The sequence below is a fragment of the Cheilinus undulatus genome, linkage group 14 (assembly GCF_018320785.1).
Source record: "Cheilinus undulatus linkage group 14, ASM1832078v1, whole genome shotgun sequence".
Taxonomy (NCBI): domain Eukaryota; kingdom Metazoa; phylum Chordata; class Actinopteri; order Labriformes; family Labridae; genus Cheilinus; species Cheilinus undulatus.
Window position 1 is genome coordinate 26177445 of NC_054878.1, and position 25959 is coordinate 26203403.

Genomic DNA, 25959 nt, shown 5'->3' on the forward strand with positions numbered 1-25959 from the left:
AACTATCTGGAAGGTCATGTCAGACTATAAAGCTAAGCTATCATGTGCACAAATGCCAGGATGCCAGCGAATAAAGTAGAAGGGACTGAAATAACGTTAAGGCAAAAAAGCTGTAAGTGGGCAAAATGGGTTAAAACTGGCAAAGATTTGTTGGAAAAAAAGACAAAACATTGTTATAGAGCGGCAAAAATTGGATAACAGGTAAAAATTGGCTAAGAAAGGCAAAAAGGCAAAAATGGACAAAAAGGTAAAAAGCAGTTAAAAATAGGCAAAAATTGGCAAAAAGTGGCAAATATGGATGGCTAGAAGTGGTGCAAAGTGGTTACAGGGTGGCAGAATTGGGGTAAGAGAGGCAAAAGGTTAGTTGAATGGGGCAAAAATAGACAAAAAAGTGGCAAAAATGGGTCAAAATGGCAACAACAGGTTAAAGGGCAAAAGTGTCTAAAGTAATGAAAATGTGGCATCTAAAGGACTGAAAATATGTCAAAAAAGTAGCAAAAATAAGTCAAAAGTTGCAAAAATAGTTTAAAAGTGGAAGAAAAATATGGGAAAAATTGGCAGAAACAGTAAAGAAAATGGGTTCTTAAAGTAGAACAAGTCATTTGACCATCAGAACCCAATCATCTGTAAAATGTGCACTTCCTTGTGTTGTACACTAGGAAGCATTATCTAAGGCAGTGGTTCTCAATATTTTCCAATAAGTGGATAAAAGGGAGAGCTTTAACCTGAAAAATAACCACTCTTACCAAAGATGCAAGTATATTTTCTTCATTCATTTGTGTGGTAGATAGCCTTCTTATAAATGGGTTCAAATCCCTTTTGTAAGAAACAAATATAAAATGGGTTAAAAATGGCTAGAATAGGTTAATAATGGCAAAACATGATGGAAAAGTTGGCAAAATCGGGTTTTAAAAGTAGCAGAAATTGTTTAGAAGTGGCAAAAATGTGATAAAATTTGCAAAAAATAAGCAAAAAGTGGCAAAAAATTGAGATTTGAAGATTTTTTTGGACAGATGAGGAGAAACAGAAAACATGGAGAGAGAGAGAGAGAGAGAGAGAGAGAGAGCGGGGAAGACATGCACCAAACAGTGCAAGGAGCCTGGCCACTGCAGCAAGGTTTCACCTACTTTTCAATACATTTAACTTGTATTTTATTGGAACATTTTTCCTCCAAAGAAAATGCATTTATTTCCCCTTAAATGTCTAATGCTTGTGCTGCTGTTGCTAGTGACATGTTAGCTAGCGGATGCTAATGTTAGCTAGCACTCTAGCCTGCTAATGGTATCTTATCTGCTATGGAAGTGCTCTTTCTTCAACACTTGGTTCTTGGACAGTTTTGAATATGTCAGTAGTACACACACTTAGCGCATTAATGCACTCAAAATATGAAGTATTTAGAACAGTAGTGTGGGATTTGAAACACACCTCTTGTGTCAACTCTGTTGTTCGTCATCATCAGATCACTTCCTCTTTAGTTTACTTTATGACCCCACAGGTATCTTTCTTCCAAGTCAACTGGAAATAGTAAATCACTTAGCTATGTTTAAAAGTTAAAATAACTTGTTTTTTAATGGACAGTTAATGTCTAAATAATGCATCACAATGCCACAAGCTGTGATTTTGTTACCCCAACTTTCGCCCCAGTTCATTCTCCCTCTCCTGCAGCCTGTATTCCTCTACCTGGTGTGATGGGAGGGGCCTCAGGTTATGTTATGGTTAATGATTCAACCCCAGGGCTTCTGAGATTGACAGATATAGAAAAGAGGAGGAAAGATTGAGAGAGAGAGAGAGAGAGAGATAGCTGGAGGGAAGTAAAAATAGTAAAATCTAAAGAGTCGACATGGCAGTGTAAGCCTAGAAAGTGTGCAGCTCTAGAAAAAGAAAAAGAAGTAATGCCTGCATGCTTGTCTCTGCACAGGTGTGTGCAGTCCAGAGGCAGTCTTGGAGTCGGGCAAAAACACAGAGAATACTTCTCTACACCTGAGACTGGACATTGTTAGCGATCCAGGGTGATTGTTTGGCTCCCATGATCCATGCAGCCTTTATAGGCAGGAAATACATCCACCATTACTTGTGACCAACACACAGCCTGCAGGTGAGTCTGACTTCAAGTATTACATGTCACTTTGTGTTTATGTGTAGGATTGGATCTCATGTAAAAAGGCTTCAAGACAGCTGTGTTGTTAAGTTTCCTCTGAATATCAATTATTCATCACATTACTCTACTTAAAGTTATATATCCTTACATATCCAGGCTTGTAAACATGAAACACACATTCACTGTAGCTTCCCTCATTGATTGTTGTTGCTTTTATTTAAAGGTTATAATGTGTATGAAGTGAAGCCACATCCTTAATGCACCATCCAAATAGACACCTGTTCCCTTTAGGTTTCAAAAGGGCATCATATGTGAATTCAGCTTTAGTTACACTTGGCCATGAATTAGTAATGACCATGGTTGAGTGAGTGTACAGTTTACTGCTTTTATAGGTGTAGTTTTCAGCAGCATGTTGTTGCAGTGCACTTTAAAGCTTTCTGTTTCTGCTAATTTGACTTTTCCAATATATTCTCCTGGATCAGTCCTTACGAAGAATATGAAAATCTTTATGAAAACAAATCTGAGATTCTGTCTCAGAATATCTTTTGTAGATGTTGCATCACTTTGAGAAGAAATAACAAAGACAGCCAATACATAACTGGAAGAGTGGCCTCCACAGGGCTGAAATTGCATCATTAACTTTCTAGTTTTCCTCCATTTAATATTGACCAGCAGGCACTAGAGGTTATCAGCCTAATCAGCTCCTATTGTTGTACTTTATAGCTGGAAGTTCAGAGAAAGTTTACCGATTGTGCACAGCTGTCTGTGTTTGTGAGTATGTGACAGGTTAATAAAACACCCCTAAAGCAGTTTTGACTTCCTAGTATGGTGCAACAATTTGTTTTTGTGATTGTGTTCCTCATAAAAATGTAATTACCTTTAATTTTTGTCTTAGCAACACAGGCCTCTTGACTCCTGGCACAGCAGCAGCACTGATTTCACATTTGTTGCCTCATTTGGTGGTGAATCATTGGTGATATTAAAGTGACTGTGTATGCTGTTGTTTTTCAGTGGCCACATTTTCTTATCAAATTCCTTTGTCACTTCACAGGCAAGGGAACTTTCTTTGATTGCGGACCAATTTTTGGTTTGTGTATTGCTCAGTAACTTTATGATCCACTTCAACATCGTGTCTAATCTCACAAACGTCCAATGTTCAGGGTGAGGCTGCTATGACTGTGGTCATGTGATGATCAAAGGCACACAGCTCAGGATTTACAGGAGTGGATGTGCATGTGTTCAGGATATTGTAACTGGAGGCCTTGTGTTTAAATTGATTGTAATGTTTGGCATGTCAATAGCGCCATACACGGCTAACCCTTAACAGCAAAATTAAAAAAGCAGAGAGGCCATGTTATCAGGAGTCTTGCAAACAATTAAGTACGTGTGGCCAACCTAGCTTACACAGCACTGTTAATTGACCGACCACATGTTTAAATGGACAGCATATTTCCATGTCCTTGCTTTGCCCTAAAAAGCACAATAAAAACACGGGGATTGACACTTTATGTACATAGCTGAATCCTGAACAGTGACCATAACTGAGTCAAGTGAGGCCTGCAGGTCTTTAGATGTTCTGGGTTTTTTTGTGACCTCCTGGATGAGTCGTCGTTGCACTCTTGGACTAAGTTTGGTAGGCTGGCCACTCCTTGGGAGGTTCACCACTGTTCCAAATTTTCTCCATTTGTGGATAGTGGCTCTCAATGTAGTTTGCTGGAGTCCCAAGGCCTTGAAATGGCTTTTTAACCTTTTTCAGACTGATAGGTAGCAATGACTTTTTTCATCTGTTCTTTAATATCTTTCGATTGCATCATGATGTGTTTCTTTTTAAGATCTTTTAGCCTACCTCACTTTGTCAGGCAGGTTCTATTTAAGTGATTTCTTGATTCAATAGGTCTGGCAAGAATCAAAACAACAAAACAAAAAAAAAAAAAAAGAAAAAAAAAATACAAAAAGCAAAACCACCCATTTGTAGAGTGTCACAGTGATGTCTATGATGAGAGAGAGGCTTTTAATGATGACAATATGTGCTGTGGTACTATGAACTTACACATATATATAGTGTTATTAAGAACAATTTAAACACTACAAAACAAAAAAAGATAAATCTTAAAAGAAGGATGACTTAAGGGAATTTTAGGATGAGCGGTTCCTTCACCCTTAGAAAAAAGTTTGTACAGAGTGTTGTACTTTTTCCCTTTTGTCCATCTTTCATATGCCATTTCTGCCCCAAATCAAATGATTCTTAGTCATTAGCAAGGCCACCCATGAGGGGGGATAAAGGGGAGTGAAATCATGGACAATTGTAAAGTTCAGCTGTCATAACTGTATTTTATTTCAAAACTTAATAAGAACCACTCATATCACAGTAACAACAAATAATTTCGTAAATGCATTTATTCTGCGGTACAATGTAACCTTCTCTGAAACATAAATGTTTTTTCTAAAGGAATTACCTTTTTTAGGTCATTTTCACAATGAAAGGTGTGGAAAAAAGTGGCATAAGAAGTGGATAAAATTAGCAAACAGTGGCAAAAAAAGTGGCAAAAATCAGGAAAAAGGGCAGATATGGGTCATAATCAAAATGGGTTTAGAGTGACAAAAGGTGACAAAAATGTGTTGAATATGGCAAAACAAAAAGCTGCTTAAATGGGCCACCAGTGGCAAACTAATAGCAAAATTGAGTGAAAAAGTTAAAAAGAAATTTTAAAAATTACAGGAAAATGGCAAAAGTAGGTGAAGAGTTGCAAAAGTGTGCAAAAAGCATCAAAATGATTTTTGAGTGGTAGAAAAGTGGCAAAATGGGTGTAGAGTGGCAAAAAAAGTGGTAAGAATAAGTGAAAGTTGGCAAACAGGGGTTCAAAGTGGTAAAAAAGGGAAAAAAGCTGCTAAAATGTGTCCAAGTGTGAAATTGGTGGCAAAAAATGAGTGAAAAAGTCAATAATGGGTTTAAAGTAGAAAATAGTAGAGGTGGAAGTGGACGTAATGCAGTAAAATAAGTGAAGAGTGGCAAAAAAGTTGTAAAACATAGGTGAAAAGTTGGCAAAAGGCAGCAAAATGGGTTAAGCATGGAAAATAAAGTGATAAAAAATTGGCAAACAGTGACAAAAAGTGGCAAAACAAGTTGTCATCAGCAAAATAGGGCAAAAAGCTGCTCAAAAGGGCAACAAGTGGCAAAAAATTAGCAAAAAAGTCAAAAAGAGGTTAAAAAGTAGATTGAGTAAATATTTTCAATATCAGAACCCAGCAATAGCTCCAAAATGAGGTTATTTTTAGCCAGTTAGCTAGCACCAGTGCTACTTATTAAACACACATGCATAAAGATCAATAAATCACAACTGGGGAGGGCCCGTTCTCTGGGTCTGTGAGGGGCCCAGGTTGGCCCGGGCGATATGGCCTAAAAATCATATCATGGAATTTTTCTTGTCTTTGACAGTGGGGGTTGTGGTATTTCAAAATTTCAAAGAGATCATGCGTTTGAATCCAAATTCAAGTTTTATTAACCCCCTTCTCCCATTAAAACGAGCCTTTGATTGCATTCTCAATTTATGTCTAAGCATCGAACACTGAATTTTTTCTTTCTAAATGTCTCTCTCTATTTCTTTCTTTCTAACTGCGCTCCATGTTTTACCTTCCAATGACTTAATGACATTTCATGATGAGGGCGTTCACAATAAATGTGTTTCAGAAAAATGCCAGCCGTGGTCTTTATTTTGAAGAGCTTGACAGAAGTAGAGTGTTTAGCATTGATTTGGCTTAGCTTTAGTCTAGAGCAGCTTCTCTGACCTCATTTAACGTCACAGCCTGGATCTCTGACTCATCGTGGACTTACAAAAGAAAGTAATAAGTTAAAACGCACCTTTACACCGTTGTTTAAGCCGTTGTAAGATGAAGAGCTGCAGCGCTGAGCTGTAGACAAACCCAGACTAGCCAAAGCAGCACGCAGCTTGTGTTAAAGCCCCAGGCAGGCTGACAGAGACGGCTCTGGAAAAAAGAACACAGGGAAACAACACTCATTTTGCCTGTTAACCATGCTTAGTTACAACGACAAGAGTGAGTGACATTTGGTTAGCTACCTGGCTTCATGTGATACTTGAGCTAAATGTGCTAATGACTGGACTGAGCTGTCCGCCACAATTCACTCGCTCCGGCAGCTGTGGAGTGGATATGCTTCGTGCATGCAGAACAGCAAAACGTGAGCATTTAAACCGATGATGACGGTGTTGCAAATACCCATTCCATGGCAGAAATTTTACCTGTGACGGTATTAATACCAGTTTACCAGTTTACTAGGACCAGACAGTTCTGTGGGCAGGCCTAGTCATGAGTATTCAAGTAGCTTGTTGGCTTGATTCATGAATGAAAAATGTTGATGTAGTGGGTTTTCACGGTTGCACTGGTGATGTCATTGAAGCAGAAGCACGGGCAGTTGAGTGCTAGCTAATGACAATTCTTTACCCTGCTAATCTAGTTAAGAACGTTGCAAGGAACCACACTTGTCAACGGATAGCATACTGTTATGACAGAGTCTGGGTTCAACAAATATTTACTTGAGATGGATTTCAACTTTTTATGTGGCCCATGTCCTTTGTGCTTTAACATGGAGGGAGAAGAGATTATGGCCTTCTTTACAGCTAGTCTGAATCCTTTGGCTTCACTCTCAGGAGACCGCTATCCCGGTCCATCTTAATATACAGTCTATGGGCTAATTTGTTAGCATAAACGCAAGGTACACCTCTAAACTTAAACTCTACATGCTCTGTTGATGTCCTAAATTTTTGGTGAAACAAACAGAAAGGCAATGCAAACATGCACACGTCCTGCAATATGTGAGCCAAAAACCAAGGTTTTTGATCTATTTTTTGCAGGTTTTGTGGTGTTAGTAATAGCTGTATCTGTAGCAGAAGCTCACAGGGTGTGTCAGCATTCAGAAGCACCCTGTTGACTGTCCATCATTAGTTTGCATAATGTAGTGGAGCTCCTGCTGTCTGCATGTGGTGCAGAAAAGTTCATGGGCTTTGAACAGGCACAAACACACAGACGTACAGTACAGAAAAATGGTGACTAAGGCTGGATGTGACAGTCTGCACAGTTGGCGAGTTTGCATTGTATGGCTGAGTTTAATAGGATGATTTCATATACCAACCTGTCTATTATTGACAGTGCTGAAGACAGGCCCATTATACGTTTATTTTTCGCTGTTTGTTCATCACTGTAGTCATGGAGAAACAATTGGAGGAGCTGAAGCAGCAGCTGGAAAAGCAGTGTCTCATCAACGAGGAGCTGCAGAGGCAAAACAAAGACCTCGGTGAGTCCTGAATACATTTGACCTCTTGATTGATTGTGTTAATTTGCACCTAAAATCAAATAAAGAAAATGTACATATGGCAGCTTTAAGATACATTCTGTGGATGCACTGCATAAGAGTATGCCTGTGTGAGTTTCCAGCTCAGCCTCTGAACTCACCAAACACCCCAAGCCTTTTGGAATGAACGTAATCCCAGAAAAACAAGCAAATGTTAAACGATTTTCAATATGCAGGATAAACTCTCTTTCTTTCAAGCCTATTTCTTTTGCTCATCCAAAAGTTTTTCTTCTGTTTTGCCTCTCAGAGTGATTGCAAACTTTCTAGGGTTTTCTTTGTTATCAGCAACTAACACCAGTGAAGATTCAGCCATGCTTTTCCTTTTTGTGCATTACATGGTTTATAGTTCATCTAGAAATTTCAAGACTGACAAATGAGATGATGGGATGGTAAATCAGATTTGGTGCAACTTTTTATTGAAACCAAAAAAGCACCAGTACTGAAAAATAAAATATATCTAACCAGAGTTATGAAAAAAAGCTGGGTGTTCTGGATGAGGAGCAAGCAAACGTAAAGTGAAATGAAGCTAGTAACAAGCATATACAGTAAATGCAATATCAGTAGTAGATTATGAAAAAGTTATATAAAAATTCATTATATACAGAAGAAACGGTGGGTGTTAATATGTATCAGGGCTGTCAGCATTAATGCATTAATTGTGATGAATTAATCAAGGTCCATAATGAGTGCATGAATCATTTAAACTCACAGAGAGCTCAGTGGGTGAAACATTATCCGAACTTCGTGTTATTAAATATTTTAATTTTTACTGTTCCCTTTTTTTCTATTTAATCCATATCAAGTTCCTTTTTCTGTGTTTAAGTTTATATGAAAATGGATTTGCCATAAGTTCCTTATTTTCTTTCAAAATAAAAACAGGTATGTATCCAAATAGAGAGTAAATAACCCTTTAAGACAATCAAAATGAAACAAAAACCATTTTAAATGTAAAAAAGTGGAATTTCAGGATTAATCAAAATCATTATTACCCTATTCAAACATATAAGGGCAATGCTGCTGATATAAAAAAGCATTTTTGCATAAATTTAAAGATGGTAAAATCAATGGTTGGTAGGTTTATGATCGAAAAATATAGTATTTTTTAAATTTTTTCTTTTTGCTTACTTGTATTTAATGTAACTCATAATTATGAGATAAAATAATGATTATGAGAAATTCATAATCATGAAATGTAAATAAAAATGATGAGAAAGTAAGTCATAATTATGAGATAAAAAGTTAAGATTATTAAATTGAAGTCAGAATTATAAGATAGTAGGTCATTTTTTAATAATAATATTATAATAATTTTGAGATACTCCAATAATCCTGCCTTTTTTTAAAATGTAAATGTTATTAATTTTCAGAAACAATAACATCAGCAGAAGAGAAGACAACCAAAACATGACAAAAACAAAACTTAACAAATGTGAGACTTAACAATGACATTATGACAAGACAGCACCAAGATCAAGACTCAGCCATGGAACATCACATCACATATAGTTTTCAGAAGTAGTGTAACACACCCACAAAACAAAAGAAATCTGCAGTATTGTAGTATACAACTTTTCATCATTTTTCTAGAAGGAAAAATGGTAATAGGATTCACCAAATAAGCACAAAAAAGTAAAAATTGAAAATAGGAGTGAGGAATAGTAATTTCAGTCAGTTCACCTCATTCTTTACCTATTAAATGATTACTTTTAGGAGCTGGGATTCCAGCCTAAAGTTAACCCGCCCCTCAATAGTAAGTCTGTAATTTCAAATGGGAAGTGAACCAGAACAGTTTTCTGATTTACTGTCTCATAATGCTGACTTTAATCTCTCAAAGTTATCAGATGAATTATGATGTTTTTTAAATGGCCAAACTTCCATATTTTTCCTTTTTTAAGTTGCAGAAATGGGCTTTCATACAACCCTCATTCCTGTTTTGGCCAAAGATTGCAAAATACTTGTGCTTGATACTTAAAAAATTGCTTCACCTGCCAACATACTGTAGTCTGCACTCTTACACAGAATCTCAAATTAGTTTGAACAAAACTTAATATTTACTGGCAACATGCTCTCATACCAGATCTTGAAATGATGTTTATTTAATGTTTATTTTCACTGCAGGTTTTGGAGCTACAAGATTATCATCATGATAAAAAAAAAGTCTAAAAATCTTAAATAGCCACACCAGCCATAGAAATCTAAGTCAGAATTGACACATGTAGGCCAAAGTCCTTCATCCCACATTAAGTGTGTTACCAGTTTTTCCTTTAACATACTCTGCTCAAAGTTCATATTAGTGGAAGTACAGTAATATAGCATATTATCTATCTGCATGTGTTATGAATGGAGAATGTTTATCATGCATTAAAGTCACAAAATGTTTCTTGTTTTGCTCATTGAATATATAATTTTGCTTTTATCACAGAACAACGACTGCAGGAGAAAGAAACACTCTTAGAACATCTGCAGAGTCAGTACCATGATCTAGGTAAGGGTTCGACATACACAACAGAGGCAGTGACACACACACACACACACACACACACAGATTCGCATATGATCCAGGTGACCTTTGGTTCAACATTCAGCTGAAACATAGCCATTCACAGCAACCCTCCATTTTTATTCTGTCTGTTTCAGAGTTTCCCACTCCAAGCAGTAATGAGATTGATCCAGAGGTCAGGAAGAGCCGTGCGGCTGTCATCGCCCCTGAACCAATCCCTGAGACCCTGGAGATTACACGCTCCAGGGTGAAGAAAACTGCCAGGTTGGTAATCAGTACAGCTGATGAGAGAGTGTATTACCATTAAATGAGACTGCAGGGGTTTTGTAAGCCATTTCATCTACAGCATTTCCTTTAAATATCAGACAGTGTGAGAGAATGTTGTGGTTGTGTATTGATCCTTAAAACTCTGGTTTAGATAAAGATAACATCTTTCACCTCCCTCATCACTAGTGAGACAAATCTGATCGTCAAATCCATCCAGAAGAATGACTTCCTGAGCCGACTGGATGATGAGCAAACAGCTATGATGGTGGACCTTTTAGTGGTATCCAACTTCAAACCAGGAGAGGACGTCATTCAAGAAGGCTCTGAAGGGGACAGCATGTACATAGTAGCAGGTTTGTTTTGCTCTATAGCTGCATTTAAAGGAGAATTATTTTGATCTACAAATCCCATAAAAAAATTATCTTATGATTTATGTATAAAATACGTTGAAAAATTGATACATTTGAACAAAAATAAACGTTGTCTGTCGTTCAACTTTTAGCTGGTGAGCTCCGTGTCACACAGGCAGGCCGGGAGCTCCGCACTCTAACAACTGGAGATGTGTTTGGAGAATTGGCAATCCTTTATAACTGCAAACGGACAGCAACTGTCAAAGGTATACCACCGGTTTTTAGCTCTTTTGGGACATGCAGCAGGAAAACACTGGAAAGTTTATCTCTAGTTTTGCTCAGCTCCAGCCACATGACATGGGCTTGTAAAGACAGAAGAGTGAGGGAGGAAGTATGGATGGATGGATGGATGGATGGATGGATGGATGTGTGATGGATTGGTGTAAAGATGATTGGATGGATGGGTTGGGTTTTAATTGGATGAAAAGCTGGATGGATGAATGGATGGGTTGGGGACTGATTGCATGGATGAATGTATGGATGATAAATGGATTTGTCATTGATTGTGTTTCTTCTGCTGCAGCAAAGACAACAGTCTGTTTGTGGTGTATGGAGCGACAGACTTACAGGACCATCATAGCCAATAAGTCCAAGAAGAAACGGGAGCAGCTCATGGGCTTCCTAAAGACGTGAGTTTAAAGAATAATCAGGAATTAAGTTCTGACACTTTTTCAACTCCTTTACTAATGGAAGTGTTATCAGTCAGACTTGGTTGTTTCCTCTTTTATAACTCTATGATGACAGTAAAGAAAATTTTCATGACTCAGTGGACTGTATAACACCCATTTTTAAGTCTGTGGTTATTTTTCCATATGCCGCCACAGATCTCGCACTTTGAAGGACCTGAATGATGCCCAGTTGTCTAAAATCATTGACTCAATGGAGGAGGTATGGAGCTGGATGTTTCATTTAGGTTTTTACGTGACTGTTGAGTGAAACCAGTATAGACATCGAATTCATAATAAAAATCTTTTTAAAAAATCAGTGTGTCATGGATGGGCCTTAAACACTGATTTTTTTAAATATTTGGAGCCTCTGAGTATTTTTTTGTTTTGAAACAGTCCCAATATTCTCTCAAGACATGCCTATTTGTACGTTTTTTTCAGCGTGTGTCATTCCAGTTATCTTGTCTTGTTAGGTGAAATACCAGGACAAAGATATTATAGTTCGAGAAGGAGCAGAAGGGAACACCTTCTACATTATACTCAAAGGAGAGGTAATATTGTTGCATTAATTCATATTTAAATGTTTTAAAACAGTGTAGCAGGCAGTTCATTTGATTCTATATATAACCCTGATGGGTGTTTCCCTCCACAGGTTCTGGTGACTAAGAACGTAAATGGGCATCAGAAGCAGATTCGTCGGATGGGAAAAGGGGAGCATTTCGGGGAACAGGCCCTTATACGGTAACCATGGCAACACATGCCTTGGGGCATCTGTGCAGCTTTCACTGCTCTGTGCACCTTCTTCTGCTGCTTTAGTCTCTGACATTTGGGCTGAGCAGCCTGCTGTTATTTTCTGAATGTTACCAGTCATTTATGATTACTAAAGACACTGAGAATTTGGGACAATCACAAAGAGGGGAGGAGGACCCATAAGAAGATTTCACATCTTTCATAAGAAATCAAAAGACAGACACAAAGGTTTACGGTGTGACAGTCAGTTGGAAAACAAATCAAAAGGAAGAACAACAGAGTCCAGCAGAAGGTGAAAATACTGGGAAACATCCACACGGGGAGCAGAGCAGCAAAAAGGTACACCCACACATAAGGGAGACAACACGAGGCTGGGAGGCGAGGGAGTTATCTGTTGATTACTGTACATGGAGCTCTTTGACACACAAGAAATCCACTGTCAAACAACACTTTGCATCTCATTGGATGCTAATTGTGCCATTATTGCTATTGCACAATAATAATGTGCAGCTCAAGGCCGGCCAAGGTTCAACAATAAATGCCATGAATTCCATTGATAACCATATTATACTGAACACATTTTCACAAATTAATTACCTAATAGTACTATAAAACACTTTTGATTCAAAGAAATGATTACACCATATTTTCACACCATCATTCATTTCTCCTTCATTCATAAATCACTCTGCTCTTTACCCTTTTTACTGCAATTCATATTACTTGATTAGTGACCATTGGATGTACATTACGTTTCACAAAGCCCAATGGGATGCAGCCGTGGAGTCCACCGTGGATTATGACAATTATCATTTAGAATTTGATCAGCACAACAAAAAGGAGAATTTCCTACAGTGATACGGGGATTTCATACACAGCTAGAGTTTGAAGTTGCTTTCAAATGGAACTTGTTAAATTTTGAAACTGCATTGTGGAGTCATGAAGAGGGAACAGCATGGCATGGTAACTGTAAGATTGCATGTTCTCCTCCTGACTTCCAATATGGAAATATAAACATATTATGTTTTGTGTTTGAATGCCATGGGGAGGAACAAGAGACAAGATAGCAAAGGTAACAATCTGGATTAACAGTTTTCATTACCCTTTTGTGCCAGTATATTGCTAAAAAGTGAAGACCATGGACTCTGTCATCTCTGAAAGGTCATTAAAAGTATCAAAGGTCATAAACTAGATGCTTTTGAGAGGGGTCGGGCTCTAGAGTGTACATCTCTTATGGCCACTCTCACAGACTGTTCATCTGAGACATACATCTCAGAAAGGAAGTGTTGTATTTTGCTGGTACAGTGTATTTCCAGATCAGTCAGGACCATTTTGACAAGAAACACACATGATTGGCGGCTATAAATATTCCATTATTGGCAGTTATTACTTAGCACTCATGCTGTTATTTAGATTTGGCGGTGTGGCTGTTCTTGGATCCCCTGTCCTTCCATGAGCCTATGTGAAAATCATCAAGAAGGAACAGCACAAGTCCCTGCTTTTCTTATACCAGTAATGAAAACCTGAGATAGGGAGAGAAGTGACAAAACCCAGAGCAGAGCAGGCATCAATGACAACAGAATGACACTGATCGAGTCAGTAGCAGAATAAGGATGAGCTGGGGTGGAGGAGGGTTGCAGGAACGGCTTGCAGAGAGAGTGGCAGAGCGTAGCAGTTCAAATAAGGCAGCACGTGAGCAATTAGCCAATAGTGTACTTAAAGTAAATTAGCTGGCTATCAGCTGATGAGGGCTTGCGTGAAATAAGTTGATCGCAATTATGACAGCTCTGGACTCAGTGGCCTGACTGAACTAACACTATATGCTCCATATTTAGATTTTTATTTTGAATTTTGCTTAATCCAGAAAGTCTGGCAGTTTCATTCATGACATAACCACATTACAAATATTACAGGCAGCAAAATTTCCTTAATAAAACAGAGAAAAAGGTCAGAGGCCTACTCTGGGATAAGATTATGTAAAGACCTGTTTTAGTAGATACACAAACAGCGGCCACATTTTGCTTCATTAACTTCAGCTAAAGTTAACATTGCTATGCTGGCTGCGTAATTAATGTTCAGACATAAGCCAATGCAGATAAGTTAGCTTTAGCAAGATGAGCTTTAGCACTGTAAGCTTTAGCAAACTTAGCTAAGTTTAATGTAGCTATGTAGATATTGTCCTGACATAGCTTAAGTAGCTGCTTTGTAAGCTTAGCTTTAGCAATGTTAGTTTTGTAACTATTTAAGCTACGTTATCTGTACCTTAGTTAGCTTTAGCAATGTGAGCTTTGCAAATGCAGCTAAAGCTAACTTAGCTACGTAGATAATGTAGATGTGCAGTTTTCTAAAGTTTAGGCAGCTAGAACTTACTTTTCTTCTCTGAGCTGTTGACAGATTTCTTTGTAAAGTAATTAAATACTCTCTTCCTGACTGGCTGACAGGTAATTTTTCTCTTCTTGCAGTGAAGTCCTGAGAACTGCCACATGCACCGCTGATGGTCCTGTCACCTGCTTCAGCATTGACAAGGAGTGAGTCTAAATCAACAGCAAAAGACAGATCATTAAACACGTTTAGCTACTGGCTTTTACTTCTTGGCTGCTGCCTTGTTTGAACTACTTTCAGAGTTTTTTTGTGTTCTTTCACACTTACATCAGCATGAATAAAACTGACTTGTTTTAGGGTATTTGAAGAGACGATTCCTGTAGAGCACCTGGAGCTGTTTGATGAGTACGTACCATAAAACTGCTTCCATCATGAAATCATATTGTCTCCATGTTAGTAAGAATGATGTCATATGTGTTTAATCATTAAATCCTGCCTCTCTTTGTGTTTTACCTCTAGCTCTAAAGTGCTGCAGGAGGCAAAGACAACAGAAAAGTCCAGGTGAGTGACTGTGGGAGAATAACAAAGGTGAACGTATACACAGAAACACATGACTGACACTAGCAGGCGCCTCGAAATAAAAATAGCATACATTAAAAGATTTCCTTGTGATGGTTTCCCCCTCTAGTCCCGTCTCTTCTCTGAGGTTTAAGGATCTGGTTCCTGTTTTGTATCAGGAGGGCCGATATCAAGGTGATCCTGTCACGCTTGGAGTTGGAGGCTTTGGTCGTGTTGAGCTGGTGAGTTTGTTCAACTAGTATGATATATTCGTGACAATATCTTGTTATATTGATGTTGTTATTATTTGTTTGAGATAGGGGGAATTGTCTTAAAGGATAAATGGAAAAGTAGACAAGAGGTAGCAAACACTGCATCTGCATAAAATTATTGATGGGTACAGTATTGCCAGATCTCTCAAGAGAAACAAGCAACTCCTGTCTATGAAAGCAGGCACAAAAGAAGTGACTTGGTTCATCAAATAATTAAATACAATCCCAAACTTGTCTACCACAATGTGTGAATGTGTATAAATATACACTGCCTGGCCAAAAAAAAGTCGGCACCTGGATTTAACTAAGCAAATAGGTATGAGCCTCCTATTGGATAATTACTGCATGGGCGGTTATCTTTCAACAAGTTATTTAACCCCAGCTGATGCAATGAGTAACTTCTCATTTCTTAAACAACTATGTCGAAAGACACATCCTGTGGTTGTGCAAAAGATGTTAGTCTGTTTAAGAAGGGTCAGATCATTGGCATGCATCAAGCAGAGAAAACATCTAAGGGGACTGCAGAAACTACTAAAATTGGGTTAAGAACTGTCCAACGCATTATTAAAAACTGGAAGGATAGTGGGGAACCATCGTCTTCCAGGAAGAAATGTGGTCGGAAAACAATCCTGAATGATCGTGATCGGCAATCACTTAAACGTTTGGCCAAATCAAATCGAAGAAAAACAACAGTAGAACTCAGGGGTATGATTAATAGTGAAAGTAAGAGCATTTCCACACGCACAATGCGAAGGGAACTTGAGAGATTGGGACTGAACAGCTGTGTAGCCTTAAGAAAACCACTAATCAGTAAGGCTAACTAGAAAAAAAGGCTTCAGTTTGCTAGGGAGCATAAAGATTCATTTATGCCTAGTGCCTACTGTACAAGCCTGTGGGGGCAGTGCTATGATCTGGGGTTGCTGCAGTTGGTCAGGTCTAGGTTCAGCAACATTATGTGCCCAAAGAATGAGGTCAGCTGACTACCTGAATATACTGAATGACCAGGTTATTCCATCGATGGATTTTTTCTTCCCTAATGGCACGGGCATATTCCAAGATGACAATGCCAGAATTCATCGCACTCAAATTGTGAAAGAGTGGTTCAGGGAGCATGAGACATCATTTTCACACATGGATTGGCCACAACAGAGTCCAGACCTTAACCCCATTGAGAATCTTTGGGATGTGCTGGAGAAGGCTTTGTGCAGTGATCAGACTCTCCCATCATCAATACAAGATCTTGGTGAAAAATTGATGCAACACTGGATGGAAATAAATCTTGTGACATTGCAGAAGCTTATCAAAACAATGCCACAGCGAATGTGTGCTGTAATCAAAGCTAAAGGTGGTCCAACGAAATATTAGAGTGAGCGACCTTATTTTGGTGGCGACTTTTTTTTTGCCAGGCAGTGTATGAGCAGTCAGCATCAACCATTAACAATTTACTGCAACTTTGATTTGTAACTTGCAACCAGGGGCAGCTTAGTGATTTCAAGACCCCTGGCAAAGACCAAGGTCCTTCATCACTAAGCTATAATCATGCATAGATAGTGAAAAAATATAGCCAGAGAACTACAGGACACACCCAAATCTGAAATATTAATACCCAAATGCCTTCCAGTACTGTATAGATAGAGAGATGGATGGATGGATGGATGGATGGATGCTTTATTAATCCCAAGGGAAATTCAAGCTCTTAGAAAAGCGTTGGAACTCATACTCAGCACAATGTAATACGTAAAGGTTAATGCCTGACGAGGTGTCCAATTATCAGAGGTGTTATCAGGGGTATTTGGGGTGTTTTAGGGGCTTGGATCTTGCTTTTGTGTCCTTGGGACTTTTTGGGCCTCTTCACTCCTTATTTCCATTCAAGATATGCATCACAAAATAATCACTGAAAGTAATTTTGAGACCTTATAGCTTTACCTTGTAGCTGACATACATCTATAAGGATATATCTTGAGGCCCCTTGGAGCATGAGAGCCTGGGCAATTGCCTACTGATGCCTAATGGTAAAAGCCCCTATGATTTAACTCAACTTGTAATTTAATTTTTTTTTTCTTTCGTCTCATTTTGTTTTGTTACAGTGAATCCATTATCCTCATCGAGGAAAATAATGCTTTGTTTTTATGTGCCTATCAGCACTGGCATGCAGAATTAGATCCACATAATAAGACTGTTTTTCATACTTACAAAATCTGCACAATGCATTTTACTTGTCTCACAATTGAGATCAGAGCCATTCTTCGAGTTCACCCTCTTCCTCCTCCTGTTTATTGTACCTTTTCCTGTGTTTTGCCCTCTTAGTCCTGAGCATTGTGAGTCCAGTAAACGTTAGCTGTAAACATTCCTGTAAACCTGCAATTTTGTTGTCATTAACTGCCACTTCATGTGTGTGAGGAGGTTGTGTAAGGGAAGGAGGGGTAATCCTTTTCACACAGTTCCTCATAGAACCAAAGCATGCCCTCAAAATACAAAATACTACTCCACAGTTCTTCAAGGGAGCTACCAGGTTGCCTGAACACAGTTTTACGGACAGTTCAATCTTATCAAAGAGAAATAATTAATTTACTGTGTTGCAAATGTTTTCTCTGTTCCTTGTGTTCATACTCAAGTGTAATACTTCTTTAGACTGTTGTTATTCAAAAGAACTCTGTACAGGAGAGCTTTTTTCTTGATATCAGCCCCCAACTGTTATCCAAATTAAACATAGAACTCACATTTTGGTGTGGAAATTAGAAGTGTTTTTGCTCATGTGGTGTGTAGTTTAGGTCAAAACTAATATGTTGCTGGTTATTTTTTACTTTAAGATGACCACAGTGAATCATGGGACTTATTACGCCATGAAACGAGTCAGTAAGAAGCACATTGTTGCCAAGAGGCAGGAGGAGCACATGCTGTTTGAGAAGAAGATCCTCAAAGCCATCCAGTGTGACTTCATCGTCAGGTATCAGCAATCACAGACGGACACAACCCTTTAAATTTAACATAAAAGTTTAATTAGAGCTGAGGGCTTAATTATTCCAATCTTTTCTGTTTCCTCTCTCCATTTAGGCTTCATGCAGCTTATAAAGACACACGATACATTTACATGGTCATGGAGTTCTGTATTGGAGGAGAGATCTGGACCAAACTCAAAGAAGTGTGAGGAAACATTGATGAGAAAGTCTCAGCATAAGCCACACTTTTATTCAATACATACTTATATCAGTCAGAATTGTTTCTCTGTGCAAATGTTATGATTTTCTACTAAATATGGAAACTTTATTTCTGCATTACTGTAGAATCTACAGCAAGCAGAGCCAATTAAAGTCAGTATTGTTAGAGACAGTCTAACCTCTGACATATGTGTGATTTCAGAGGGCGTTTTCAGGAGCCTGTTGCCATATTCTGTGCTGCCTGTGTGGTGGAGGCCTACGCCTACCTCCATAAGAAAAACATCATGTACAGAGACCTGAAGCCAGAGAACCTGATGCTAGATGCAAAGGGCTACATTAAACTGGTACATCCTTATCCATATATATGTCTAAGCCATTACATTTAAGAACAGTAGCATGACTCTGCTTTTTCTTGTGTGTTTTAAAGGAGAATAGGCTAGTGTGCAAATAAAGAGCTTCACTTTTTTATGTGCAGGTGGACTTTGGTTTTGCCAAGGAGCTTGTGCGTGGAGAGAAGACCTATTCATTTGTTGGTACTCCTGAGTACATGGCTCCAGAGATCATCAAGAACCAGGGACACGACTTTGCTGTTGACTTTTGGTCCCTTGGCATCCTGGTCTATGAGCTGTTGGTGGGAAGGTAGCACTATCATTCCTGCATTTATTTAGAAAAAACTCAAAGCCTGTATTTTAATGATGAAGCAAAAGAGAGATTTTATGTCAGGAGAGAGTCGCAGAAGAAATCATGAATGAATAAAGTTTAATTCCTAACCAGCAGATGGCAGCAGTGAGATATGACAGGCATCAGTAGAGTCCAGTGACTGCACTAAAGGGTTTAGATTACCTAGCAGCACCTGAATGTGTAATACATAGGGGATTTAAAAAACAACCCTCTTCTCTTATTTTATCCTTTCAGCCCTCCCTATTCAAGCTCTGAGCCTCAGAAGATTTATGCTAAGATTCTGGATGGAGTGATCAAGTACCCACCTTTTCTGAGTGAGGCAGCCAAGTCTATTATCAACAAACTGTCCAGGTGAGAGAACCACATTGTCATTCAAATTTCAAACTGGTAGTAACTGTCAAATTAGACAAAAATATGCTGAAAAAAACCCCCCGTGAAAATTACAGGTAGATATTTTAGGCTGCACTGAAACATCTACAATAATAAAAAAATAACTACTCCAGTGTCATGCAGTACTGTGCAGAACTTTAAGGCATGTTTGGGCCAAAAACTGAGGCTGGAGTAGGGTGTTTGTGGTGAATAAGTTGCCTTAGGGCACCACTGGGTTGAAGAGGACTGACACAACCTTGGTCGTGCTGTGGATGCCCTTGCATTTTATCAGGGGCATGGGGAAATAACCTATTGAAAAAAATAACACAGTCCAAACCTCAAGAGTGGAGTAAAGGGTGGATGTGGGAAGTAAGCATGATATAGATTCTAGTGTACCATCTGGGCGGGTAGCAGGGTTGCAACAAGCCCATGGCGGTGCTGTGGATGTCCCAAAAAATGATTATGATGCCCCAAAAACCACTGGCAGTCTCTGGGAGTATTACCAGGGGTGAAAAGGCCTGGACAAAAGGGATGTCATCGAGCTTGACCTTGGCTGCCAAGCAACACAGGTGTGTGGACATGTATCGAGCTTATGTACAGACCCATTTTAAAAGTAGTTACATAAACAGTGGCTTACTTTACCTTTGCTAAATCTTTCAGCTACACGAGCTATGCTATCAATGTCATTACATAAGCCAGTGTAGCAATGTTAGCTTGAGCTTTAGCAAACATAGCTAAAACTACCATAGCCATGTCGGTAACATACCTACATAGCTTACATAGCTGCTTTGTGAGCTTAGCTTCAACTATGTTTGCTGCATAGCTAATGTAGCTTCAGCAATGTGAACTCTAACAAGTGTTGGTAAGGCTAACAACTATGCAAGTAATTGTAGATACGTGGCTTTTTTGTGATCTTAGCTTTAGCTACATAGCTCTGTGATCTACATAGCTTACACGGCTTACAGAGCCATGTAAGCTATGCTGGCTGTGTTTGAATGTTTTCATGGAGGATGAGCTTTTTGCCTTTAAGCAGACTGATTACTCTGCTTTATTAAATGTTTAGTAGGCGGGTGTTACAGGTGAGATTTTTTACTTTTAGCTTTTTGTATCCTAACCCTTACCCTAACCATATACAGAACTTTAATGCAATTATATTTGGAAAGTTTTAGCATGTGTTTTCTTTCTTACATTTTCAGGGTCTCAGGTGATCATGTTGGTTTAAATAGGGATATTGTTTAACCCTTTACCTATTGACCCAGCGCCGGCGCTGGGTTTTATATGTCTGGAGTACAACTCTGTCAAAGTTTGTTCGATCAGAAAAATTCCAACAGTGTTGGACAGCTGAGAATTGTAGGCATGTGCACATACATGGTTCATTACAGTACTCGCAACCATAAGACATGGGCATTCATAGCAAAACACCATAGCAAAACACCAGAAGTACTGCAAGACCGCTACACGGATTCTCAACACTGTAACTCCTTGAAGGTTTGCTCAATCTAAAAAATTCCAATGCTGACAGAGAGCTGAGAATCTGTGCTTACCGGCAATATATAATGTGTGGTATATATGTTACGGTAATGTCGAACAGCACCGCGAAAACGGCAGCTTTGGCAGAAGACAAGTGAGAAAAGGAGAGTGAAGGAAGAGAATAAAAGGAGAGCGAGCGAGAGTGGTGTTTTGTTTTCAAAAAATAGTGTTAGTGGCATTTGCGCGTGTCTGTCATGTGCAATAACAATATGTTACTTAATAATGTTGAGAATGCATTTTTCCACCTTTATTTGCACTAATTGTCACCTATGTATATAGTTATCGTTTGCACTGTGTTTTGCACACCCAAAGTCCTAGACTCAAAAAATGACTGGTGATTGTTCTACTAGTAGATTTTACATAATAAGGGAGAAAAGCTGTTGAAAGTGGACTTCCTAGTTTGCACTGTGAATGATCCCAGAGTTCTTTGCTCGAAGCTTGTGGTGCAAACCACCCCCTCATTATGAAAAATTCATCCATGACACAAAAGTGGTGGGTCTCGACACATTCTCTTTAGCTATGTTTTCATATCGAGTCCCCAGTGGCAGAATTGACTTACCTGTGCTTTTAATACAGGCTCTTCTGTTGTACAGCATGAAGACAGGCTGTCTCAAAACTCTGTCTTGCAAAGCAGAATCTCTTTAAATTAAAATGGTGTTAATGTCATCCGTCTGAATAACATGCTGTGTTTTGTTTGTAGACCCCGGCCTGGTCAGAGGTTAGGAAACACCAAGAATGGGATCAAAGACGTCCGACATCACAGGTTACCATGGATACATGTTATATATCTGATGGTTCAGGAGTGTAGGACAGAAGCATTCACCAGCCGACCTATTTTATTCCCTTAATCAAAGTGTTTATTTAAACTTGTATTAAAGTTTAAGTTTCTCTGCTTCTGGCTGTGCTTTTAAACTTTCGATGAATATTTGAAGCTGTTTCTAACTCAGTATGAGCTGACTGTGATTGTTCAATCTCCTCTTCTCCTCCCTTCAGATGGTTCAGCAGCATGAACTGGCACAAGCTGCGAATGGGTCAGCTCGACGCCCCCACTGTCCGACTCATACGCAAGGTCAGCCCAAATAATAAAACTGTGTGCATTTAGATACTATTATTTAAAGACCTTAAAGTCTGAATTCAAATCCTTCTCTAAAGCAATGCACGATGAAATGTGCTGCAGATTATGATTAAACAAAATAATTTTAATCTAATGTTCTTCAAAAGGACAATGTGAGAGTGTCCTGCAGAAAAAAAACAATGTCACACAAGGCAAGACAGCACCAGGCGGCTTTATTTAATCAGCACATTTCAAACACAAGGGCAATTCAAAGTGCTCTACATAAGCAATGAGATAGGAGCATTTGACATGTATTAGTGTTGAGTTTTCCTAAGTCAAGCAAAGAAATGCAAGTGGCAAAGATTAAAGGACAGTGGATAACATTAATAGAAATCAACCTTAAGTTACGGCAGTAGCTAAAAGTATCTCCACCCTGTTATAGGTTAGAATGCAATAACTTACCGGCTGACTGCTTCCTAATGAGTTTATAATCCTTAAGGAAATCCAAAATGTATTTTCTCCAAGATTATCAAATGATTTTAAATCCAGCATCTGCCTTGTGAGATCTATTCTGTCTGATGAGAGAAGTCAATGGGGAGACTTGAACACAGACTTTATTTGCTTGGGCTACAGAGTTTTAACATGCTGGTGTTCTCGTCTGGATATAAACCTCTGATTCTCTCCATTTGTTGGAGATGATGAGAAGGGATTTAGTTCTTGTTAGACATGGCTGCTTAAAGATTAGTTTTGAGTCTTTGAAAACACCAGGATCAAGCTAAGAAGTAATGCTTATTCTCTGTTTCTTGTTGCAAACACAGTGATAAATCTCCTCTTTATTCTATGAAATATTTCTATTGTATGCAACATGAATCTCATTCGACGTAAAGTTTGATGTGTGCAGACTGTACAATGACAACTCGTGCTTCACGCAGCTGAATCACAGGCTACGACATTCTCCAGTATGTAAGAAATAATTGTCATCAGTGTTAGCCGTGTCAGTGTGCGGTATCTAACTATGCTGCCAGTGTTGTGGTAAAAAAAAATGAAGCAAAGCAACAACAAAACTGTTGTAAATGTAGCATTCATATGCTTGGAGAAACATCTGAAATCAAGATTTCCTCCTTGTTGGAATCCCACAAACGTCTGCTTTTTGGCATCGTCTCTATTCTAATGCTAACTTGTTTGTTGGTGCCAGTGTCGTACTTATCATGCAGTCATTTCTTGCTGCATTCTTATTGGTTGGTTAGTCCAGTCCAGGAAAAACTCAAAGAGAAATTGTGTTTGAGAAAAATGCCATCACTTACAGTGACAAGCTAAATCATTTTTCAGCCCCCATAAGACTCGAAGAATAAGGGACAGACTGCAGGCTACAGCTGTTGTTAATAAGTCACGTAGTGACAGGACTGCAGTGTCACTTGAGTAAATGTATTCACAAGTTGTTGTGGGTTTTTTTTTTACAGCTTTGTTAATTAGCTGTTGTTTGTCTTTCCTAAGGGCCCATGCTACATCAACTTTGATCGATTTCCTCAGGATCAGACCAAAGCAGAGGAGGAGTTCTCTGGTTGGGATCGTGACTTCTGATATCTGTGACGGGAGAGATGATCACACGTCAGAAGAGCCATGTCACCCAAATTTAAGGCCAAACAGAGTAACCTCTATTTAAGTCTAAACCTGTTATTAGAAGGTGCTCAGTGTGTCATGAAAAAGCCATGCGTCACCCTTTTCATACTAATTAGTACTGTATAGTAAAGGCTTACTTTGAGACTTTCAGGGAAGATTTTAGACCAAACAAATTCCCTCTTTGTGTACACCTCCTCGACCCCACAGCCCCCCCGTCTGTTTTGCCTATAGCACTGTCATTAAGTCCCCAGGAACAACATCCCTACATGGGTGGGACTGTCTCTCCTCCCCCATGTGGTGGCAGCAAACTGTTAAAGAGCGGGGAATTTACATTAAAAAAAACATAGAAGAAAGAGACATGCTGAAAGAAGCTCGCCTCAGTGTAAACACAGAACTGAGAACAACAGACACAGATGGAGTTTGACTTTTAAGTGACTACTCCACAACACTATACATACTTAGGTTATATTTGTCTCTTTATAAATAAACAGAATTTTCCTTTAAATCAAAGTGAAACTACACCACCTTGTATTTGAATAATGAAAACCTCTCTGTGGCTGTAGGGAGACCACTATCTCAGTGGCAAAGATTTAAGTATTAGGAGGTGTTGAAACAAGATGTTCGATCATTCTGTTCGCATATTCAGAACAGGAAGGTTGGTGCGTGATTAAAAAGTGCCAGTGACATCACACAGATAACACTGCTCAATAATCTGAATGAAACACCACTCTCGAGTGGCCTGTTGCAGAGAAAAGCTGGATCCCAAACTCCACCCTCAGTGACTCACAGACTTGAAAGCATGTTCCTGATAAGTGGGTGGGTGCGTAGTGGTGTCCCATTGTGAAATCATCAAATCTATGAGGGCTCTGGTGTGAACTTCACAATGGCAAATTATGCAATTTCCGTGAGTTTGCATATCTGCAGACTTTCCTGTGGGGCTTACCTAGAGTTTTTTGCAAACTCACTGACGTGAAGAACAGGATTGTTCAGCCTCTCACTAAATGTAAGCAAATGTAGGCTATACTGAGGCAATATTCACTGAATAAAAATAAAAATAAAAAAATAGCATGCATGACCGTGATAGCAAAACAAAGTTGAAGTTGGCAGTTTCTTACTTTTGTGGCCATTAATCCTGTTGTAAATTTGGAGTTGTGTGTCTTTTTTCTCACTTCAGATTGAGTGTTGGAAGATTCAAACACTGTCATGAAAAAATACACGTTCATACGGTGCAGGCTTTTTCCCTAATTATTTGGTGGCCTAACTAATTCCAAGAAACATATGATGATAGTGTCTCTCAGTCATTTTTAAATCCATATAAGCCCCTCATAAACTCAAGTTTGAGGTTAGATTCTGTGCCTGGGCCTGACCTAACATGCAACTTTTATCCAAGTCAGGAAGGGGGCTAGGATCGACCCTCTCCCAGGTCTGGTCCAAGCACACTTCACACACATCTGTCAAAGGCATCTGATGGGGTCAAAGGAAGGGGTCTGGCTGCAGACCGTTCATTTCTGACAGCCACTCTCACAGACATCTGAGATGCCATATATCTCAGAGAGGAAATACATGCTAAAACTTTCAAATTAAAAAGGATCAAACTTCTGTTTAGGCGGGAGGTAAAGGTTAGGATCCCAACGGTTAAAAACCTGACCTGCAAAATCTAATTATAAAACGCCTAATGAAGCAGAGTCAATGGTCTGTTTACAGGAAAAAAGCCCGCCCACCATGAAAACATTCTAATGCAGCCAGTGTAGCTTACATTACTCCATTTGCTGGGTAAGCTATGCAGCTAACATAGCTATGTTACCTTCCTATCTATGTTTGCTAAAGCTCACTTTATTAAAGCTAACTTAGCTACAATGGCTTATGTAGTAACCTTTATTATGTAGATAGTGTAGACATAGAAGCGTAACTACATTTTACTTTAGGTCTTTTAGTTTTGGTTGCTGGTGGCCTAATTTGCTCCATGAGCAGAGGAATTAGTATGAAAAAATGAAATACAGCATGCAGCTATGCACACAAGTGGAGGGGCAAGAGAAAAAAACCTACCTGACACGATTTGTTTCACACATCCGTCCGGGAAACCTCCCACAGACAATGTTTGGGAAAGGGCAGATGTAAACTTCATGGGCACGCTGTCAGTTCTGGTGTGAGTGTAGGGTTTTGTTTTGCTGCTATTGATGGAGTGCTGGGCCGCTGCATTCGTACGCGCCGCCCCATGCTACCTTAATAGGTAGCATTCAGTAGTTTCCTGTTGATCAGGCAGTGTTCTGTTGCAGTTATTGGCAGTTGTTGTTAGCTTTTAAGCTGGCCTGGAGTTGTAGTTGAGACTGAGACCTTTTT

General features: G+C 39.0%; 1 protein-coding gene across 1 annotated transcript; it reads left to right on the forward strand.

Moving 5' to 3' along the window:
- Positions 1 to 1788: 1788 nt before the first annotated feature.
- On the forward strand, positions 1789 to 25959 carry prkg3 (protein kinase cGMP-dependent 3). Its single transcript, XM_041804810.1, has 22 exons — positions 1789 to 2095; positions 7317 to 7406; positions 9886 to 9948; positions 10101 to 10227; positions 10417 to 10583; positions 10733 to 10846; positions 11164 to 11269; positions 11465 to 11528; positions 11779 to 11856; positions 11958 to 12046; positions 14518 to 14583; positions 14735 to 14782; positions 14897 to 14938; positions 15066 to 15177; positions 18018 to 18154; positions 18262 to 18351; positions 18568 to 18709; positions 18841 to 19004; positions 19281 to 19397; positions 21646 to 21708; positions 21939 to 22014; positions 23494 to 25959. The coding sequence occupies exons 2-22, from the start codon at positions 7319 to 7321 to the stop codon at positions 23578 to 23580; spliced, it is 2040 nt and encodes a 679-aa protein (XP_041660744.1). The 5' UTR covers positions 1789 to 2095; positions 7317 to 7318; the 3' UTR covers positions 23581 to 25959.